General features: G+C 43.2%; 1 protein-coding gene across 7 annotated transcripts in view; it reads left to right on the top strand.

The window, feature by feature from the left end:
• LOC121279013 (cAMP-regulated phosphoprotein 21-like) overlaps nucleotides 1-22,639 on the top strand; it is a 293,633-nt gene that overhangs the window by 99,288 nt on the left and 171,706 nt on the right. For all 7 annotated transcript variants that reach the window (XM_041189756.1, XM_041189757.1, XM_041189755.1 and 4 more), the window contains one exon: nucleotides 12,073-12,162. In XM_041189756.1, the coding sequence (XP_041045690.1) occupies nucleotides 12,073-12,162 (90 nt within the window). The remainder of the gene's footprint in view (nucleotides 1-12,072; nucleotides 12,163-22,639) is intronic.

Below are 22,639 nucleotides of genomic sequence, written 5' to 3'. Positions count from 1 at the left end.
AGAGGCGTGTGTTTGCGTGTTGGGGAGGAGCATGGAGAGTACGGGAGCAATGTGGAGCTTCAAGGGAGCAGCTTGCACAGCATCGATGGGGTAGAGGAAGCAGACTGTAAGCAAAGTATTTTATTTGTGGAATGTTGTGAGGGCACAAGCCCATTACTTCCAAGCTCCCCAGCATCATGTTTTGGGGGGTATCCCAAAGGGATGCTGGGGAATCCCTCTGGCAAGTTCCGAGGTAAGGGTTTGTAGGGCAATTGCCCAGAAGTGCACACTTTCTCTGGACAATTGCCATTGGATGGGAACCATCCGAAAATGCGGATTAAATTGCAAACTTTGGATGGTTCTGTCGGGGCTGCACCAATAGTTATCCAGAAAACGTTAGAAGAATTAAAACCTCTCCTAACTTCTGAGTAACTATTGTAAAGACTCAGACCTGTCCCATGGGACTCCCCCCCGACACCACCCACTGGACTCCCCCCTCCCCACCTCCCGACACCCCCCCACGGGACTCCTCCCCGACCTCCCAACACCCCCTACAGGACTGCCCCCACCACCTCCCAACACCCCCCACAGAACTCCCCCCACACCCCCAACACCCCCCCCCCTCATCCCAGACACCCCCAATGGGACTCCCCCCACACCCATGACGAGCCCCATGGGACTTCCCCCAAATCCCCAACTGCCCCCACCCACTGACCTCCGACACTCCCCGACCTTCGACACCCCCGACCCCCCACCTTCCCACACCCCACAAAACCCCAACTTCCAACACCCCCTGCCCTTGATCCCCAACTCCCCTGACCTCTGATCCCTGACCTCTGACATCTGCTACTCCTGCTTGACCTCTGACACACCCCACCCCGATCTCTGACACCCCCCCGCTCCCCTGACCCCTGACACCCCCCACCCCTCCTGACCGCCAACAACCCCAACTCCCCACCAACATCTGACACCCCCACCCTCCTCTCCCCACGAACTTCAGAACCCCTGTTATACCCACCACCGCTCAGAGCTTTGACTGACCTCCACCCCGGACCTCAGAACCCCGCCACTCCCCACAGACTTCCAACCTCCCCCCTCACACCCACCCCATGACCTTGGAGCCCCCCCATGAACCACCCCTGGACCTCCAACGCCCCCAGGCCTCTGACTTCCACCCATCCCTCCCAACCTCGGACCTCCAGCTGACCTCCACCCTGACCTCAGACCTCCCACCACCCCCACTGCACCTTGTAACCCCACCCCCCTCACCCCCCAACAGACATATGGCCCCACCCCTCACTGAACCTCTAACCCACCTCCCCACCCCAGTCTGCGCCCCCCCCCAGACACACCCATCCTCTAAATCCTATCAACTGACTTTAGACACTTACCTTCCTGCTGGCCTATCAATTTCCCTGGCCCTTAAAACTTACCTGCTTCACAGCAGCAAGTGCTGTAAAAAAGGGGCGTGGCCTTCTTGAATTGGCTGGAGCGGCACTTTGCTGGGATCTGCAAGGAGCCTTTCAATGCAGGCCCCAAGCAGCTCCAGTGAACGGAAGTGTCAATGTAATTTTCAAGACCAGCTTAGTAGGTATTTATTTCTTCTAATTCCCACAGGCCAGCACTTTCCGACGCTCGTCAGGAGTTACGGCCTAACGTTTTATATTTGGCAACTCTTTTGGGCCTCTGTGGCCCTGTTGATGCTCTGCAAGCTGTTCCCTCAAAGCCCCCCCACCCCCAGCCCAGGTCCCCAGCCTCCCTAACCCTCCCAATCTGATCTTGCCAGAAGCTCCCTGCCTCTGATCTTGCCAGACCACCCACCCACCCCCCAGCCCATCAAGGCTGGCAATCCGAAATGGTGTAGAAAACTTAAATCTTGGTCACTATGTCAAAATAAGAAAATATCAAGTAGGTAATGGCCACATTTTTGGAATTTAATGCCTTTTCTTCCCATGATTAGAGCGGAAATTAATGGAGGCGGCTGGAGTTTCTCCCACTGGCCGAAGAGCCGGTGAGAGTTCAGTGCCACCTCATTTCAGATGAGACCGCCAAATTAACTGCCAATCAGGCACTAAATAGGTCAGCAGCAAGCCATTTCCAGGATCAAGGATCCTGGGGCAGAAACCCTATCCTGATAGCTGTCTGCCAATCAGAGGCCAGCAACCATGCAAAGCTTGGCAGCGCCAGCTGGAGTAATGTCCACTGCCAGCAATGCACCTGCCCGAGGCCCAGGATCACCGAGGGAACCAGGCACAGGCGAGTGATGGCACAGTGGGGTTACAGGTGTGGGGAGGGAGTTCGGCTGCAAAGGCAGGGCAGTGGGCACCCCCTCCCCATTGCCAGTCCCTCACTCAGACACTGAGTGCCTTAGAATAAAGGACAACGCTCCTGCCACCCCACCACACCCCAGAAGCCCACAGGCAACAGCAACAGGGTTTGCTTTTCAGGCTCGCCGCATGGCAAGTCCCCTATCTACTGCTGGGTGAATACCAGAGGTGGCGAGATGAGACCCTCAAGTGGGCATTAATTGCCCTCTCATAGGCCTCAGTTGGCAGGAATGTGGGAAGGACATGCATGAGCCTTCTCATCTTGGACATAATCAGGACAGGGGTGGAAAGGCAGCGCAGTTCCCACCCACTATCCTCCCACCCATTCAAATGCTCTGCTGCTACCAAACCCTCTTCAGGGGACAGCATTAAATTCTGTCCCTGGTGTGCATAATGTGGATAGAGTATCCTTGTGAAAATGAGGCAGGAAGCCTAGAATCATTTAAGAAATAGCTGGATGCTGTGTCAGAGGTTGCATTCTTTCTGGGTGGATGAGATATTGAAGGTGAAATGGTCTTTTCAATTTATATTGAACTCTGTCAGAATGTAGTATATGAGGAAATCTTTAATTTTTAAGAACCTCTCCCTCATTCCCTGTAACTAATCTTCAAGTGAATTGAAGCTGACCATGATCACATCATGTAGCTTGGACTACGATTACTGATGAGAAATATTCCTGTTCTTCCTATTACTTGTGTGACTAACATCAGCACTGCAGATGTCTTGTGCTCAATTACAAACTAAGAAGCAGAGAGCTAATCTGGCTCTACCAGACCAACTTCCACTGCCACTGCAAGGAAAATTGCTTTTTTATTCTCTCACAGGATGTGGGCATCGCTGGTTAGGCCAGCATTTGTTGCCCATTCCTAATTATCCTTGCAAGGGTGTTGAAGGGCTGCCTTCTTGAACTGCTGCAGTCCATGTGGTGTAGATACATCTATGGAGGGAGTTTCAGGGTTTTTACCCAGTGACAGTGAAGGAACAGCGATATATTTGTAAGTCAGGATGGTGTATGGTTTGGAGGGGAACTTGCATGATGGTGTTCCCATGCATCTGCTCCCCTTGTCTTTTAGGTGCGAGAAGTCAAAGGGTTGCAAGGTGCTGTTAAAGGACCCTTATTAAGTTGCTGCAGTGCATGTTGTAGATGGTACATATTGCTACCAATGTGCATCAATGATGGAGGGAATGAATATCAAGGTGGTGAATTGGGTGTCAGTCAAGCAGGCTACTTTATCCTGGATGGTGTTTGAGCTTCTTGAGCATCGTTGGAGCTGCACTCATCCAGGCAAGTGGAAAGTATTCCATCGGACTCCTGACTTGCGCCTTGTAGGTGGTTTTCGTGAGTCAGGAGATGATTTCCCAGCTGCAGAATTCCCAGCCTCTGACCTACTTTTGTAGCCACAGTATTTATATAGCTAGTCCAGTTCGGTTTCTAGTCAATGGTAACCCCCAGGATGTTAATAGTGGAGGATTCAGTGATAGTAATGCCATTGAATGTCAAAGGGAGATGGTTAGATTCTCTCTTGTTGGAGATGGTCATTGCCTGGCATTTGTGTGGTGTGAATGTTACCTGCCACTTGTTAGCCGAAGCTGATTGCTCAGTATATTGCTGCTATTGTAGTAACCTCAATTTCAAAATTTGCCCATAAAGTCCATATCCCATTGTCACTCAAGGGGATGCCAAACAACATGGGTGTCCACCTTGCACAGTAAGTTGCTCATTAACCATTACCATTGTTGTCATTTTAGTACAAAAACTATGTGCCTCACCTGCAATTCCTCCTAAACATGAAATCCCCTAAACTGTGTATTGGTTAAGTGGTGGGTGGTGGGGGTGCAGGTGACTACTTCAAGAAAAGGTGATGGAGATTGAGGTCCTGGTAAATGTTGTTCTTCAGGCCTGCTTGAGAGTAATTGGGTTGTTCCTTCTTAATGAATGGAGAATATGGTATGTTATGAGTAAATAAGCTCATTTATCCATTTGGATACTCTTAATTTCATTACGTGCTACATTATACGTTTGACTGCACTTATTATGTGTGCGTAGGTGAATACATTATGTAAGTCATCTGCATGAATTATGTGGAACTCTTCTGCACTCTTCTTCAATCTGATCTGAGATTATATCTTCAGAGCTCTCTCCTGTGCAAAAAGTTTCCTCACCTGGGATCAGTAATTCAGGCTACCTTTTGCACCTAGATAAAGGCAAAATACTGCAGATGCTGGAAATCTGAAAGAAAAGCAAAAATATGCTAGAAAAACTCAGCAGGTCTGACAGCATCTGTGGAGAGAAAGACAGTTAATGTTTCAAGTCCACATGACTCAAAAAGTGCTCTGTAGAACGTTATCTGTCTCTCCACAGATGCTGTCAGACCTGCTGAGTTTTTACAGCATTTTTTGTTTTTGTTTGTACTTCTTGCACCTTCTGATTATGTGTGAACTTTGCTTTTAATTATAAGAATAGTGGGAATTGAGAGAGGGTGATTTATTTAGTGGAAAACATTTCCTGCAATACTTATACTTTTTCATCTTCTTAGCATTTCTGTGTGTCAGTGCATATTTTCTCAAACATCTTTTATAAATAGCTTTTCATGCATCTATTCCCAGTAAATCTACTTTACAGGGATATCTTTTGTGGGCTTAAACTGTGGAACTTTTTTCTCACTTCCAACCATGTTGGTTGTGTTGTTCACAGAATGTTCACCATGTACATAACATACTGCTGTGAATGGCTTTACATATGCATATTCAGGGTCTACTCGTTATCGTCAAAAAACAGTCTGTGAAATGCACATCTTGCAGCATTTACTTCCTTTCATTTTAATGGATGCAAAACCTTACAGGGCACCATGCCCAAAATTCAGATTTGCCTTACTAGTGTGTGAAGCTAGGAGCATACATGTACAAAGCCTACCCTCATTTATTATATATATTAGTTGGATATTGCAGGGTAAGTTTTACAAATGTACGCTTCTGGCATCACAATCATCAGGAACAAGTAGTGGGAAATTGTGGGCATGGCATTTTATTTCTACTGTCCATTCATAAAGTTTTGTGGATCCGTAAATCTAGCATTAATAAATAAGACATTGAGAAGTATTCAATGGTAACTTTAAATCATAAACATATGATTTATCCTCCAAAATTTATCCTTAACTATTGACTTTTATGAAAGAATTCAATCGGGTGAATAGGAAAGCTATTTACTGTGTTGAGAAGTCAGTGAAGTGGGATCATCAATTTAAATTTAGGGAGTGAGGAAAAAGATTTTTAAAAATGCCTTTAGGCTAAAAATTAATTCCTATAGTGCCACTGCAGAGTGGTACTATGTAGGCTGTATAGGCTCTTGTTAGGGCAGACAGTGCCGCGGGAGACTACCTGCGGGGCTCATTTGCACTCCCCATTGATATCATTGAAGGAAGCCAGGCAGGGAGCAGCTAGTAGTGCTAACTTGTCCTGTGAATTTATGTAGCACCGCTTTGAAGCTCTAATACGCAAACAATTTTTTAGATCTTTATTTCTTATTTCATTGCTCAGAAAGTTGTTAGAGCATGAAATCTAAAAAACATACATCTCGCTAAGGGGACATCTAGGCTTAGCGGTAGGGAGAATTTGAGGGAGAGACTATTACATCTTTTAAGGGAAGCATGGGTAAAAATTTAAAGCAGTAGACGATGGGAAAGAGCAAGGATTCATATAGGTTGTTCTAACAAAGAGCCAGTCTCCCAATGGGCCAAATAGTGTCCCTCTGTGCTGTAAACTTCTATGGTTTTATGGTGTAGACAGTGGCATAATTCAAAACAGAATAAATGCACCAAATGAAAATGTTTTGATTTTACTACATTAAAACCTTCATTGTATTGGATGTTGAATGCTTCTGCCTGAACAACATTGCACAGATTGATGCTAAATAGGAAATACTTCATAACGAGAGCAACACAAAATATCCCACCTTGAAAATAAAGTAATAATAAAGTTATGTGTATTTGTATTAAATGATTTAAACTGACCTGTGGGAAAACAATTGACCAAAACTTTACTTTTTTTTTGTGGAAAATGTGTTAACCATATTTTTTCAAAACATTTTAATGTCAATCAATCAAAGAAATGACATTTTCTTGTGGGCGCTTTAGTGAAATACAAATTACTTATCAGAAACCGAAAACTGCCCAGTCATGATGGAGCTATAATAACATTCCTCTTGAACCTCTCATGTATTTAAATTGCATGTAACTGATGTAAAGTTCAGTGATCCAGCTGTGGAGTTCAGATTCCTTGTACCTCCACAGCAGTGCCAAGAACCAGAAAGTGGAATTGAAGATCTTTAAACCTTCACTAACGTGGTCCTGTAAAATCAATCTTCCCACTTTGGATGTTAGACAAGTCAACTTGAGTCACCAGATTCTTGTTTCATTCCTTTATGAATATTGGAACTGCATATGCCATCTTCCAATAATTGAGTACGCCTCCAGTATTTATAGCTTTGAAAAGTTATCAATGGAACTGTAATTTCTGTATGAATATTAAGAATGACACATAAATCCCAAGTAAAAATACACCAGGGGGAATTGTCTGATCCCATTGGCGGTGGGCATGAGCAAACAATATGGCGAGATGGCCAAAAGTCAGCTTCATGCCATCGTGAAACCAGTTTGCGATCATTTGCTCCACCCGTCAATGCCAGGCCACGTTTCCTGCTGCTACACGTCGGGAACCTAATTTCAATACTTTAGCATCTCATTATATGCCCTGCTTGCCGGAATCATCCCCCCCCCCCCACCTCCCCCCCGACACTGGATCATCCAGGCTCATGCCAATGTGTTCCACAACTGTACATAAGCAATGTGCACCTGGTGACCCGCACTTCGCTCAGGACTTAGATATTTGTTTGCCTACCTTGCTTCAGACAGCATTTGTGGACATCAGCGCCAGACTTCACAGGCAGCACTTTTCGGGGGGCTGTCTCATGGACAAGACACTGCTTACCAGACTAGCCATAAGGGGTGGCTTTTCAATGGCTGCAGGGCTAGGGCTTGCTTGGGGAAGGGGGAGAAGAGGCCTCAGGCGAGGGAAGAATCTGCAGGACGAGGGCTGTACCGGGGAAGGGTATCCCAGAGTGTGTGTGGGGGCACATGTTGGTCTGCGCAAGTGACCTCAAACTGGTGAGGGCTGAAGAGGCAGCCTCCAGGGGAGATGAGGCTAGATGGGGATGTGAGGGTGTGTGTGAGGCAATGAGTGGCGATGTCCCTTGAGCTGGTAGTGAGTGAGACGCCAATGAATGTGTGATGGGCTTGTGAGTGCGTGAGTTTAGAGTGATGAGATGGTTGCCTTACCCTGGCAGCATGAAAGAGATCATTCATCCTCTTTCTGCACTGGATGGCCAACCTCTTCTGTGCAGCATTGGCAGTGATCACCACTGCCACCACCTCCCAAGCCAGAGTGGTGAGATTGCTGGACTCCCTGTGGCCAGAACGGGGGTGGGGGACATCATGACGGGCCTCCAAAAGTGACGGGTCACTGAACTCTTCTTGGCTTTCACTGAGGCAGTCCTGGGATGCAAGCATTGAGGACCGTGTGCACAGCTACAGTTTTAGATATGGCTTGAGGAAGCGGTGAGGAATGTGGAGGCCACCCACCAGTGAGACAGTGTGTTTCCTGTGGCTGCATAATTAATGAGACAGAAAGCGGACGTTACAGCGTGAAAACCCGCCATTATGGCCGTCGGCTAAAACGTCATTTTTCACTGCTACGGCACTTAGTGCAAACTTGGGACGATTCCGCCCCAAATTCAGATAATGAAGGCCCTTTACTGATGCATGCATTGTATTTCTAAATCATTCATAAGAAACATTTTTCAATTTGTACATCCAGTTGTGATCTGACTTGTCATGGTTAGAACAGTTACATTAATCCCAGTTCCAACAAATGTCTTTATTGTTGAGGGTTTGCATTTAAACTTTTTTGTGATATGGATGTAAATAATTTGTATTTTGAGAACACCATCATGAATTAAATAGTTTAATCTCCCATCTGTTTCTTGACCTCTCTGTCTCAATTTCTGGTGATAGATTGTCCACCAATATCCATTACAAGCCTACCGACTCCCACAGCTACCTCGACTACAGCTCCTCACACCCCGCTTCCTGTAAGGACTCCAGCCCATTCTCTCAGTTCCTTCGCCTCCGTCGCATCTGTTCTGATGATGCCACTTTCAAGAACAGTTCCTCTGACATGTCTTCCTTCTTCCTTAACCGAGCTTTTCCACCCATGGTGGTTGACAGGGCCCTCAACCGTGTCCGGCCCATCTCCTGCGCATCCGCCCTCACACCTTCCTCTTCCTCACAGAACCATGATAGGGTCCCCCTTGTCCTCACTTATCACCCCACCAGCCTCCGTATTCAAAGGATCATCCTCCGCCATTTCCGCCAACTCCAGCATGATGCCACCACCAAACACATCTTCCCTTCACCACCCCGGCGGCATTCCACAGGGATCATTCCCTCTGGGACATCCTGGTCCACTCCTCCATCACCCCCTACACCTCAACCCCCTTCCATGGCACCTTCCCATGCAACTGCAGAAGGTGCAACACCTGCCCCTTTACTTCCCCCTCCTCACCGTCCAAGGGTCCAAACACTCCTTTCAAGTGAAGGTGCATTTCACTTGCACTTCCCTCAATTTAGTCTACTGCATTCGCTGCTCCCAATGTGGTTTCCTCTACATTGGAGAGACCAAACGCAGACGGGGTGACCGCTTTGCGGAACACCTTCGGTCTGTTCGCAAGCATGACCCAGACCTCCCTGTTGCTTGCCATTTCAACACTCCACCCTGCCCTCATGCCCACTTGTCCATCCTTGGCCTGCTGCAAAGTTCCAGTGAAGCTCAACGCAAACTGGAGGAACAGCACCTCATCTTCCGACTAGCACTTTATAGCCTTCCAGACTGAATATTGAGTTCAACAACTTTAGATCATGAACTCTCTCCTCCATCCTCACCCCCTTTCCGATCCCCTTTTTTCCCAATAATTTATATAGATTTTTCTTTTCCCACCTACTTCCATTATTTTTAAATGTATTTCCATCCATTGTTTTATCTCTACCTTTTAGCCTATTTCGATCCCTTCCCCTCACCCCACCCCCACTAGGGCTATCTGTACCTCGCTCATCCTGCTTTCTACCCTTAATGTCACCTATTAGCACATTTCTTAGCTAATATCACCACCGTCAACACCTCTTTGTCCTTTTGTCTATGACATCTTTTGGCAATCTCCACCTATCACTGGCCCTCTATTCAGCTCTACCTGTCCCACACCACCGCCCCTTAAACCAGCTTATATTTCATTTCTCTTCTATTTTTCCTTAGTTCTGTTGAAGAGTCATACGGACTCAAAGCGTTAACTGTATTCCTCTCCGCAGATGCTGTCAGACCTGCTGAGTTTTTCCAGGTATTTTTATTTTTGTTTTTGTTTTGGATTTCCAGCATCCGCAGTTTTTTGCTTTTATCTTAGTTTAATTTGTGTTTTTTTTTAGCTTATCCAGGCAATATGCTGTGCATTTAAGACAGACTTAAGGACACTATGTATTTCTGGAGAAAGATCCTTCACCTTGATATCAGCGGCAAAAGGGATACTCAATCATCCAAAATATATGTATCTCAATAAAGGGCCATCTAGCCTTGCTGGTCATTCAAATGTTAATGTAGGGAGGTTGCTTAATGGATGAGAAGATGAAGGTAGCGCATTTGATTGCTGAACCATTAAGGGTGTTTCACACAATTTGAAATTACACTGTACTATATTGTATCCACTAGAGAGGTGTCATAATTAATTATTTTCTCAGATAGCCGGGAAACTGCTGTTCACACTCCATCTACTTGAATGGTAGAATTGACAAATAACATAATTGTCTGCCTAGATAAAGAGCTTCTTCTGGAGCGTCAAAGCTTGCTTTTGAAATTGTACTGGAACTTTTGTTTTCCCTGCTATCTCTAGTTTCCTGCTTGCAAATCTGTTTTCATATTGAGGCAGGGAAGAGCTTCATGCAGGTTAGTGCCAATACAATGTTCAGCAGAAACTCCATTAAAAAATTCTGGATGGAGTTACTAAGATTTTGGAATCTTATTTTGTTTCATAGCAGCTTAAATGTTAGTGAAATGCTGTTATGCCAGCTACTGAGTCTATTCATTTCCTTCCCTGTAATTATACTCTTGTACATAAACCTTACTATTAGTTTTAGCTTGCATAATATGATTTGACAGCATGACATTTTCCCCTTTCAGAATGGACAGGAAAGCACGGGACAACCCGCACAATCTCCAATGCAAATTATGGAGTAAATGGGTAATTGTTAGTGCTGAAATACGCTATCCCCTTCATGTTATACGTAAGAAAGCAAGTTTCATTTCATAGGACAACTTGGTCTGCTTATGAGGGTTATCTTTTTGTCATGAACCCAAGTTTAAAGTGTTAGGGAGAAATGCCAAATGGCAGCAGCAATTAAATTTTTAGAAAACACATCTGAACTTGGAGAATGTTGTTGTAGTATGGTAAGATTTTTATTGTGTTATACCTTTTTAAAATAATATATATAAGTGCCTGCTCAGTTGATATTTCAAAATCTTACACTTTCTTTGAGCAACTAACACCCAAGTTTTCAATATCAGTTCAGAATTATCTTTTTGTTTATACCCCTCTCTCCCATCTCCACCTCTCTTTCTACACAGTTCCAAGGAAAGAACTTGCTCAAATTGCCTTGAACAATGTCCACCAATCTGATCTCATCTAGAATCAGAGAAATGTACAGTGTAGGAGGAGGTCATTTGATCTGTCACATCTGTGCTGACTCTTTGCTGCAGATATTGAAAACTAATTCCACTGTTCCATTTTCTCTGCATAGTCCTGTATCATCCTCTACTTTAAATACTTTCTTAAAAGGTGCAGTGGCTTCTCTCTCAGCTATTATTTGCAGTAATTCTTCTAATCTCCCTTAATGATGGCTTTCAGTTGATGATCCCTTGTTGCTGATGCCCAAACCAGAGGAAATAATCCTTTCTCACTTACCTTTCAGAGTGGGCACAATGGTGTGTGATTAAAAATGGATGAAAATTTCATTACTACTTTTGACCAGCCTTGGTTATCTGATTTCATTTTCACTTTATCCCTAAACCTAAATCAGAGGAAAATCAGACAATCCTAATCATTTACGGTTGGAATGCCAATTTGTAAAGTGCTCGGTAATTCTAAATTTAAGCTGCGTTTTACAGCAAATATTTGAAACAAAATAATTTGATCACCTCTGAACCCAGATCTTAAGTCTTAGTCTGTTACTTCCTGTGTGTTCAACAACTGTTGGAGTTTTGGTGATCTACATACCAACTCTGTGTGATGTCCTGTAAATTTCCTGTTACGCTGCAGGAGGTTCCCAGATTGCTGCATTTGATTTCATTATTTTGTCAGGTGTTTCTTCGTTTAACATTTATTCAGAAAACATTTCTTAAATTTGCATGATTCATTCCTTTTACTGATCTGGATTAGTAACCCTGTTTTATTGGAGCCACATGACACACCATTAGCTTGTTGTGAAGTGCTCAGAGCATTGCTGCAATGTTTTATTCAAGAAATGTCAGCTTGCAAAAAGGCATTTTACAGCTAATTTCATGGCAAATTTCTGTTGCCTTTTGAATGGTTGGTAATATAATTGAAGTGTGTGGATATTTCTAAGACACTTGTAACCAATAATAAGGCTATCACTTTTTCTGTGCTTTTCAGTCAGGAGCCAAAGGTAAACTGGTGAGAAGTCTTGCTGTTTGTGAAGAGTCTAATCTGTCTCTACCAACGGAACCCACTCCAGAGGATCAGGTATGGCTTCAATGATGTTGCAGCAAATTCAATTTTACTTGTTAAGTATGTAGTTCATAGAACTCCATGTTGTTCGTTTATATCAATTTCTCTCCCCGCCTAAGAATAATATTTTTTCTTGTTGTTTTCGCAATTTTCAATTGAGTTTTTTTCTTTCCCTTGTTCTATTCTTCGATTAAAAACCTAGCCTTTTTAAAAAATTCTGATCACAATTACCTCAAGCCTCACATTTTTTCTTTGTACCCAGTCTGAGGTACAAATACTTTGGTCAGCTCCTAACTACCATTGGAAGTCAACAAAAGGCTTCAGTGCCCTATATGCATGAGAACATAGGCAATATTGGAACACATAAGAGATTTAATTAGGATGGAAGAGAGATCAAGGAAGAAGAGGCATTTATATCTGCAGCTTTTGTTACTTTCAAAATGACTAAAATCAAGGAACATTTTCCCAGTAAGCCATAGGCCAAACTCAAGCTTCCAGCTTGGGAAGGTTGAGAAGTGCAGCCTTTTTGCCACATGCTGTGAAAGAGAGGAATGATGGCACTGATAGGGATATTTTGCACAATTATGTTTTGCAGTACAATTCCTGTAGCCATTGGCAATCTCATGCAGAAGTATAGAGTTGGATTTTTGATCTCCAGAGGAGATGGAGCCAGAGGCAGATCAGGGTGCAAAATCAGAAATAGATGTGGCATACCAACTATCCAGTACAGCCCTGCATCCCATTGATTTTTGAACAGGCATCAGGACTGGCAGCTGACTGAACATGGCAGCTCAGGAATTTAGCAGGCAAATGAGGCAATTAAAGTCCACTAAAAAGGCTGGAGCAATATTTGTTCTCAGGCACAGAGACCAAGAAGGGTCATGACCATATCCCCAAGTAAGAGGCAGCAGCACAATAAGGTGGAGCCAGTTGCTGCTTGAATTTAGTATCAGTAAATTAGTTAGCCATAATGCACCAAGGGGCTGGAAAACCCCAGGCTGATTGCCAGTCATTGAATGTATATAGTAAATATCACATGTACTGCAATTGCATTGAGGCACCTCAAGATGCAACACGCTGTATGGAGAAAAGTTGAATATTATTGCACTTTTCGTAATGACCACTTTGAAATGTTTTGGAATGCTCCTTTAGATATTTTATGAATAAATATATTTTTGGAAAAATAAATCAGTGAAATGAAGGGCAATAGCTCAGACAGCTAATCAGACAGAGGCAAATAGAGGCCAGTATATGTTTAACGATGGTATTGAGATAACTCTGGAGGCACTTTAGCATATGGTGGAGGGAGGGTGTGCAGTGACTCAACAGGGCATAGCAAGGGGTCCAGCTGTGACCTAACTCCTGAAGGCAAGGGAGGACAATCATGGAGATGGATTTGCTCTGTTCGAATATGGGAATGAGCAGCAATGAGGACAGCCACTCGCACAAGAAATGCAGGCCAGTGGTGCTGAGGCATTTTTAAAAAAATTCATTCATGGGATATGGACTTCGCTGACTGGGCCAGCATTTATTGCCCATCCCTAGTTGCCCTTGCGAAGGTGGTGGTGAGCTGCCTTCTTGAATCGCTGCAGTCCATGTGGTATAAGTATACCCACAGTGCTGTTAGGGAGTTCCAGGATTTTGACCCAGCAACAGTGAAGGGACGGCGAAATATTTCCAAATCAGGATGGTGTGTGACCTGGTGGTGGTGTTCCCACCTAATGCAGAGCTATCAGCTGACTCTGCCTCTACCACCCCTAATTGGCTGTCCAACAATCTCCCTGGCTATGGTCTGGCCTGGTTGTTTGGAATCATGCCGATGCGATGAGAGGTCAGGACACAGAAATGTGCTTGATATTGGAGTCCTGACCTCAGATCCAATTAGCCCCATTGTGTTAGTGCAAACATCCTTCTCAATACAAGCAATCTAAAGCCCAAATAATACCTGGCTGAAAATGGCAATATGTTAATTGGAAAGGTATTGGAATGTATTAAAGGCAATTTTTGTATTACGTATTCAGTTTGATGAATCTTATTATTCTTTAGCTCATCATTCTGATTCTTTTTCTGTCACTTTAATTTTTGCAGTGGCAAAGGCTTGTGTAAATATTTCATTTCCATCATCTGTTATCGAGCTAGTCAGCAGCTGCATTTGACATCGCTGTGGTTTGATTCAACAACAAGTAGCAATGTTTGACATGTCTCATTATCTCATTGAAACGTACAAGATTCTGAAGGGGCTTGATAGGGTAGATGCAGAGAGATGGTTCCCACTGGTCAGTGAACCTAAAACACTGGGGTACAGTATCAGGATAAGAGGCCAATCATTTAGGACAGAGATGAGAGGAAATTACTTCACTCAAAAGGTTGTGAATCTTTGGAATGCTCTATCCCAGAGGATTATGGATGCTCCATCACTGAATACATTTAAGGCTGGGATAGATAGATTTTTGGTTCTCTTAGGGAATCAAGGGATATGGGGAGTGGGCAGGGAAGTGGCGTTGAAGCCCAAGATCAGTCACGATCGTATTGAATGGTGGAGCAGACTCAAAGGCCGTAGTCTACTCCTACTCCTACTTCTAGCGCTTTTGGGAACATGCAAAATAAAATTCAATGGCAGCTCTTTTTCAAGACCACCCCTCCACTGCAGATGCAGAAAATTCCACTGAAAGATTGAATGATGTGGAGTTCTTTCTGATTAGCTTTGAGGTTTAGGCAAGTTAGTAATACCAGTTATCCTCTTTCCTGATGCAAGAAACCAAACGTTTCTCGAAAAAAGCCTCAATCAACAGCTGTCCCCCACCACAGGATGAATCTCTATCATTCTGCCATCCAAATTTCCAATGCATGGAATGTGCTGGTGTAGCTTTAGTTCAGTCTGTAACACAGTGAGTCAAAAGTAGATGTTCTCAAAGCGCTGAGTGGAAATGTAATAGAGAGCCAGAGAGCCAGGTAGAAAATAGACTTCCTTTAGGAACATATGTTGTCTGAAGTTCAAACTCTTCTTTTTGCAGTAAAAAGATAGAAATCAGAGGTCAAAAAGTGTACAGTTACAAGTGACATAAACTGATAATTAATTATATTTTCTCTCAAACTTTTGTTCTCCTGAAGTGTGAAGCTCATTACTAACTGTTCTCAAAATGAGGTGTGTTTAACATTAGCAAAACTAGTCAACATATAGGGCAGAAATTTTTGCTCAGTGGGTGGGCGCGTTCCCAACCCGCTCGAGAGTGAAATGACATGAGTTAACTTTGGCTGAGCGTACCAACATCAACCCACAGTCGCGCAATAGTTCCGTCGGCAGGCATGCACCGGAGCCAGCAGCGCGCCCTCCGACAATTAAAAGACCTGTTAAGGCCATTAAGTAATCAATTAAATTAAAATTTTTGCTACCCATCCAACCTAATAGTTGTCGAGCAGGCGAAAAAGCCAAGCGGCATTTGCATTTTCATTAATAACATGTCCCTGCTCATGTGACAGAGTCACATGAGGGAACATGTTTCATAACGTTTTTATTTTCTTCATTTTTTTTTCATCGCTTCATCTCCCAGAGGCAGCCCCGTGCCTCAGGGAGATTATGCAGCACTCACTCGCATGCATGCGCGAAGTTCGCACTTGGCCCACTCGCATTAAACCCCCCCCATTAATGCGCAGGCAGCGCTCAGCGCTGCTGCTTGCATTTCATGCTGGGTAGGCTTTACTTGGCCCACCAGTGTGAAATCACAGTGTGGTACCAATCACGGGCAGCGAGCCTGCCCACCAAAGGCAAAATTCTGCCCATAGAGAATTTGGAAAGCAATGTGGCTAAGGTTTGGCATCATTAACTTGCTACGTTAGGGGCAGGATATTGAGTTCAGCGAGCACCCCGCATCATTTCAATTTTCAGTTTGGTGGGGGCGCAGGCGAATCAGCTGTACGCCCGCCAACCTGTCAACGGCCAATTGAAGCCATTTAAAAACTAATTGAAGTACTTCAAGGGCCTGTCTGTCCAACCTTGAGGTTGGCAGGCAGGCCAGGAGCCTGGCAGACTTCAGGGAAAGCATGAAACCTCATCCACGGGCGAGATGAAGTTTCATTTAAGTTTTTAAAAAATGTAATAGAAGTTTAACTAAAAGTGATGGACATGTCCCAACTCATGTGACAGTGTCACATGAGAGGACATGTCAGGGAAATTTTATTTTTCTATATTTCACATTTTTGAATTTGGCACCGATCTCCCTGAGGCAGCACTATCTCAGGGAGATGAGTGCTCTCTTTTGCGTGCATGCGCGAAAAAGCACACTCTCAACTTAGTGAATCCCCCTCCCCCGCCCGCACATGGAGCGCATAGTGCTTCCTGGCGGACGTCACGCTGGGTGGGCCTTAATTGTCCCGCCCACGTAAAATGGCAGCACACCCCCAATTGAGGGCACCGATCGGAGGCGCACCTGCCGCGCCCGCTCCTGAACTCCCCAACTGGGGGAAAATTCTTCCCTAAGCTGCAACTGCCAGAAGTCCAATGGATCAATGGACCTATGAATCAATCAGTCTATGAAAAGAAGCAGCCTACGGTCTCATTCACCAAAATTGAGGATTTTTCCAGCATGCAAATTTTTTGTTCCTTGATGGTCAAATTGAATTCTGAGTTACATTTCAAGGTTGAAAATTGAGAAAGTAGCAACAAAATTCAACTTTTTTTATTGAAATACAATTTGTAAAAGGCCAATGAGATGTATTTTTTTGTTGTAGATTTCTGCATTACCTTACGTGAACAATTGGTAAGTTATTATGAATTCATAAATTGTTCCTGTTTAAAACCTCTTTTGGAATGTTTCACCACTGGTTGACACCCACAAAACAACCATTAATGTCGATACCACCAGTGTCAGTGAGTGCTCTGTTGCAATTCTTGAGGAGGAAGAAAAACTCAGTGGTGAATTTACTGCGCAGATGTGAATGCCAGCCTTGGATGATGGCATTTGGAAGTTGCAATGCAAAGTGCTACCAAACCTTAGCCACATGCTTTCCAACATCTACATATGTTGGCTAATTTTGCTGACATTAAGCACACACATGCCTTATTTTCAGGACAAATGAGTTTCACACTTCAGGAAAACAAAAATCCGAGAAAAAATATAATTGATTATCAGTTCATGTCAGTTGTACCTGTGCACATTTTTCCCTCTGATTTCCATTTCTTTTAAGGCAACATTAAAAATTTTGACTTTTAGAGAGCTTATGTTACCAATTTAATCACAAAATGTAGGTGTGAGGTATTTTGTCAATAAAAAAGAGGGAATCAATTAAGGAGTCTAAATGAAATACATTATTTGCTTTATACTCACACATTATAGAACATTGTTATTTCTTTAATTGTGCAATTTCATTCTCTTTTATTTCTACTGAACTTCATCATTTTCATTACATTTTTATCTACTTTTGGACAATCCAAATTAATTAATCAGAAAATGCTGAGAGATTTTTTTCTTCAAAGAAACTGAAAATGCGGAGCTCCAGAAATTAATATTTCTGACCCCAAAGCTCTGTCTGCTGTGGCTCCATCCTTCTGTATGTTTGTCCACTATAGTGTACTCAAATCTGATTCTTTGTTAATCATTTCATTTTTAACAAAATAAACATGGTGAGAATCATTGATGTGTTCCATTTGTGTGTCTGTAAGCTGTGATAATGTTTTGTAATCTAAACTGTTGTACTCCACCAAAATTGATTATTGGATTCATCTGATCAGTTGTTAAGGTCTTCTCAAAAATGGGAATGCTGGAGTAATTGTGTATTTAATTATGTGAAGCTATTTTTTCTTTGACTCTCACTGTTTTAGTTCCATTGTCGGTGGAAAATAGGCATTATATGAATGGTCAGAGTTTGCAGGCTAGAGGAGAGGTGTTTGTTCAATAACTAAAATACTTTCAGATTTTCAAATTTGACAAGTGGCTTCCCCCTGAGTGATGTCCTATTGTTACTGAAGAACATAATAACAACAATAACAATATTTGCTTTTAGCGATCTTCACAGAAAAATGCTGAATCTTCAAACTGCCATTAAAGGAAAACAAACAATATTATAAACAGCCCAACATCAGTACTCTATACCATCATCAATACAATTCCATTCTTCCTCTATGAATTCCCTGATCCAATTCCAGAAATAACATTCAATTAGCATGCTTCAAGGGATGGGCCATCTTACTTAACAGCAGATCTCCATCCCCTCAACCCTGAACTCATTCCTTCCCAAGGCCATTGGTGGAGTCCCAACTTTTGCATTTTATTGAATAAAAATTTAACATTTTTATTACTGAGAAAGGAAAATATATCCAACACATCCACATCTTTCTCCAACTCTCTCTTTTTTCACTATAGCATTGAATTATTCAAGGGTATTTGACATTTCAAAAGGACAAGTGGAAAGAAAAAGGGAGTTAATAAAGGATGTGATCAGTACAATAGTAAGAATGATTGGTTCTGGAGATCAAGATTTAGAGTTAGTTTGAGTAGAGATAAGAAATAGCAAAGGAAAGAAGTCACTGGTAGGAATAAAAACAGAAAATGCTGGAAAAACTCTGCAGGTCTGGCAGCACCAGTGGAGAGAGAAACAGAGTTAATGTTTTGAGTTCATATGACTTCTTCAGAGCTAAAGAGAAGTAGAAATGTGATGGATTTTACACTGTTTAAGAGGGGGTGGAGAAGGTGGAGCAAAATGGAAGCTCAGGGATTGATGAGAGCTCAGGGGAGATTTGACAAAGATGTCATGGACACAAGACAAAGGGAGTGTTAATAGTAGTGTTTTTGAGGTGAGGGCATAAGGAGATAAAACTGAGTCCTTCACTGAGTACAGAATGTTCAGCATCAGAGAGGGGAAGGTCAGAGGGTATGAATACTTGGCAAGGGCTGGGATTAGAAGAAGGGATGGGGGCAGGACTGGTAGGAGTAGTCACTGGTAGGAGTAGTTTATAGGCCTTTAACGGTGGCTACACAGTAGGGCAGAGTTTATATCAATAAATAATGGGGGCTTGCAAGAAAGGTATTCCAGTAATCATGGGTGACTTTAATCTTCACATCAACTGGACAAATCAAACTGGCAAAGGTAGCCTGGATGATGAGCTTCTAGTGTGTATTTGGGACAGTTTCTCAGAACAATGCATTTTGGAACTAGAGGACAAGGCTATTTTGGATCTGGTAATGCGTAATGAGAGAGGATTAATTAAAGACCTCATCGTAAAAGATCCTATAAACAAGATTGATCATAACATGATAGAATTTCACATTCAGTTTGAGAGTGAAAAATGTGGGCCCTTAACTAGTGTCTTAACCTTAAGCAAAGGCAATTACAAGGGTATGAAGACCTTTGTTGCTAAAGTTGCTCAAAGTGGACTGGGTTAATATGTTGAAAATGAAGGCAATAGAGAAGCAGTGGCAGATAGCTAAGGAGAATTTTCATTAGATTTTTCCAGTGAAGAATAATGATTCTATCAGAAGGATGCACCATTCATGGCTAACTAAGGAAGTTAAGGGTGGTATCAAATTAAAAGGAAAAGTGTACAATGTTGTGAAGACTAGAGGTAGACCAGAAGGTTGAAAAACCAACAAAGGATTATGAAAAAAAATAATAAAGAGGGATAAGTTAGAGTGTGAGAGAAAACTAGCAAAAAATATAAAAATTACAGTAAAAGCTTCTACAAGCATTTAAAAAGGAAAAGAGTAGCTAAAGTGAGCATTGGTACCTTGGAGGGTGAGGCTGGGCAATTAATAATAGAATTGAGGAAATTGCAGAGGCTTTGAACAAGCATTTTGTAGAAGATACAAAAAAGCATCCCAAGAATAGTAGAAAATCAAGAGACAAAAGGGAGGGAGGAACATAAAACAATCATTATCACTAGAGAAAATGTAACGGGAAAACTAATGGAATTTAAGGCTGACATGTTCCCAGGATCTAAGGCCTTAAAATAAGTGGCTGCAGAGATAGTGGATGCATTGCTTGTAATCTTCTAAAATTCCCTAGATTCTGGAAAGGTCCCAGTGGATTGGAAAATCGCAAATGCAACACCTCCGTTCAAAAAAGGAGGGAGACAGAAAGCAGGAAACTATAGGCCAGTTAGCCTAACATCTGTCATTGGGAAAATGCTAGAATCCATTATTAAAGAGGTAGGAGCAGGACATTTAGAGAATCATAATACCATCAGGCAGAGTCAACATGGTTTTGTGAAAGGGAAATTGTGTTTGATAATTTTTTTTAGAGTCCTTTGATGAACAATCAGGGGGTATAAATGGCAACCAGTAGATGTAGTGTATTTAGAATTCCAAAAGGCATTTGATAAGGTGCCATATAAAAGGTTACTACGCAAGATAAGAGCTTCTGGTCTTGCTGATAATATATAAGTATGGATAGAGGATTGGCTAACTAACAGGAAACAGAGTTGGGATAAATGGATAATTTTCAGGATGGCAAATAGTAACCAATGGACTGCCAAGGGGATCTGTGCTGGGGCCTCAATTATTTACAATCTGCGAATGGATCCTATAAATCCATTGGCAGGATAGGCACACCAACGTCAATGCTCTTGCTCAGGCCAACATACCCAGCATTGAAGCATCGACCACATTCGATCAGCTCCACTAGGCGGGCCACATCATCCACATGCCTGACGTGAGACTCTCGAAACAAGTACTCTACTTGGATCTTCAACACATCAAGCAAGCCCCAGGAGAGCAGAGGAAACGCTTCAAAGCCTCCTTGTAAAAGTACAGCATCTCCACTGACATCTGGGAATCCCTGGCCCAAAACCAGCCGAAGTGGGGGGAAAGCATCCGGGAAGGAGGTGAATACCTCGAGCCTCATCGCCAAAGGATAGCTGAAGCCAAGTGTCAACAATGAAAGGAGCACATGGCAACCCGTGCACCCCATCCACCTGTTCCCCCTACCACCATCTGCCCCACCTGTGACAGAGACTGTAAGCTATGTATTGGATGCCTCAGTCACCGGAGAACTCATTTGTAGTGTGAAGCAAGTCATCCTCGACCCCGAGGGACTGCCTAAGAGAAGACAAATTTACAATCTATATTAATTACTTGGGTGAAGGGACTGACTGCATTGTGGTCAAATTTGCTGATGATCCAAAGGTAGGTTGGAAAGTAAGTTATGAGGAGGATACAAAGAGTCTGCAAAGGAGTATAGATTGGTTAAATGAGTGAGCAAAAATTTGGTAGATGCAGTATAATGTGGCAACATGTGAGGTTGTCCACTTTGGCAAGAAGAATAGAAAAGCAGAATATTATTTAAGAAGAGAGTGCTTCAATGCAGATGGATCTGGATTTTTTTGTAAGTGAATTGCAAAATGTCAGCATGCAGGCATAGCAAGTAATAAGGAAGACAAATGGAATATTGACCCTTATTGCAATGGAGATGGAGTATACAGGTAGGGAAGTCTTGCTACAGCAGTATAGGGCATTGGTGAGATCACACCTAGAGTGCTGTTTACAGTTTTGATCACCTTACCTAAGAAGGGACATACTTGCATTGGAGACAGTTCAGAGAAGGTTCACTAGGCTGATTCCTGGAATGAGGGATTTGTCTTATGAGGAAAGGTTGAGCAGGTTGGGCCTATACTCATTGGCATTTAGGAGAATGAGAGGTAATCTTATTGAAACATATAAGATTCTGAGGGGGCTTGACAGGGTAGATGCTGAGAGGATTTTCATCTCGTGGAGGAATCTAGTACTAGGGGTACAGTTACAGTTTTTAAAAAGGGATCTCTCATTTGAGATGGAGACAAGGAGGAATTTTGTCTCTCAGAGGGTCATCAGTGTTTGGAATTCTCTTCCCCAGTGATCAGTTGAGGCTGGGTCAATGAATTTATTCAAGACTGAGTGAGACAGACTTTTGGTTATCAAGGCAGTCAAGGGTATGGGGCAGGAAAGTGGAGTTAAGGTTACAATCAGATTAGTCATGATCTTATTGAATGATGGAGGAGGCTCAAGGGGCCAAATGGCCTAACCCTGCTCCTATTTCTCATGTTCTTATGGCCAGAATTTTCCCGTTGGCCGTCACCCGTAGGGCGGGACCTGCATGCTAATGCATAAACTGACGCGCCTTCATGATATTTAGGTGGGCAGGCACCTGATGTTCTCCGATGTGCACCCGCCATTAATTAATCACCCAGTTAAGGCCCTTGAAGCAGCAATTTTTTGGGACCCGTGTGATCTTCAGGACGTCACACGGGCACAATGGGCAGGTGGATAGGAGACATTTGTATTAACCTCATCCACGGGCAGGAGAAGAGGGGTGAGTGGGTTCATGAATGTTACCTTTCAGGTATTTAAGTGTGAAAGTTACTGATACTTGCCTGTGTGAGTAGAAATACTTCAAAACTCATGCCAGCTGCTTGGACAGGAGACAGTTCAGGACTGAACAGTAAAGATCATTTTGGGGCTTTGCAGCTTTCAGGAATCCTCCCCTTTGCCCGGGAATGGGAGTTGAACTCTCCACTGGATGCACC

This window comes from Carcharodon carcharias, chromosome 6 (genome assembly GCF_017639515.1).
Source record: "Carcharodon carcharias isolate sCarCar2 chromosome 6, sCarCar2.pri, whole genome shotgun sequence".
Taxonomy (NCBI): Eukaryota; Metazoa; Chordata; class Chondrichthyes; order Lamniformes; family Lamnidae; genus Carcharodon; species Carcharodon carcharias.
This window is presented reverse-complemented; position numbering and strand designations above follow the sequence as displayed.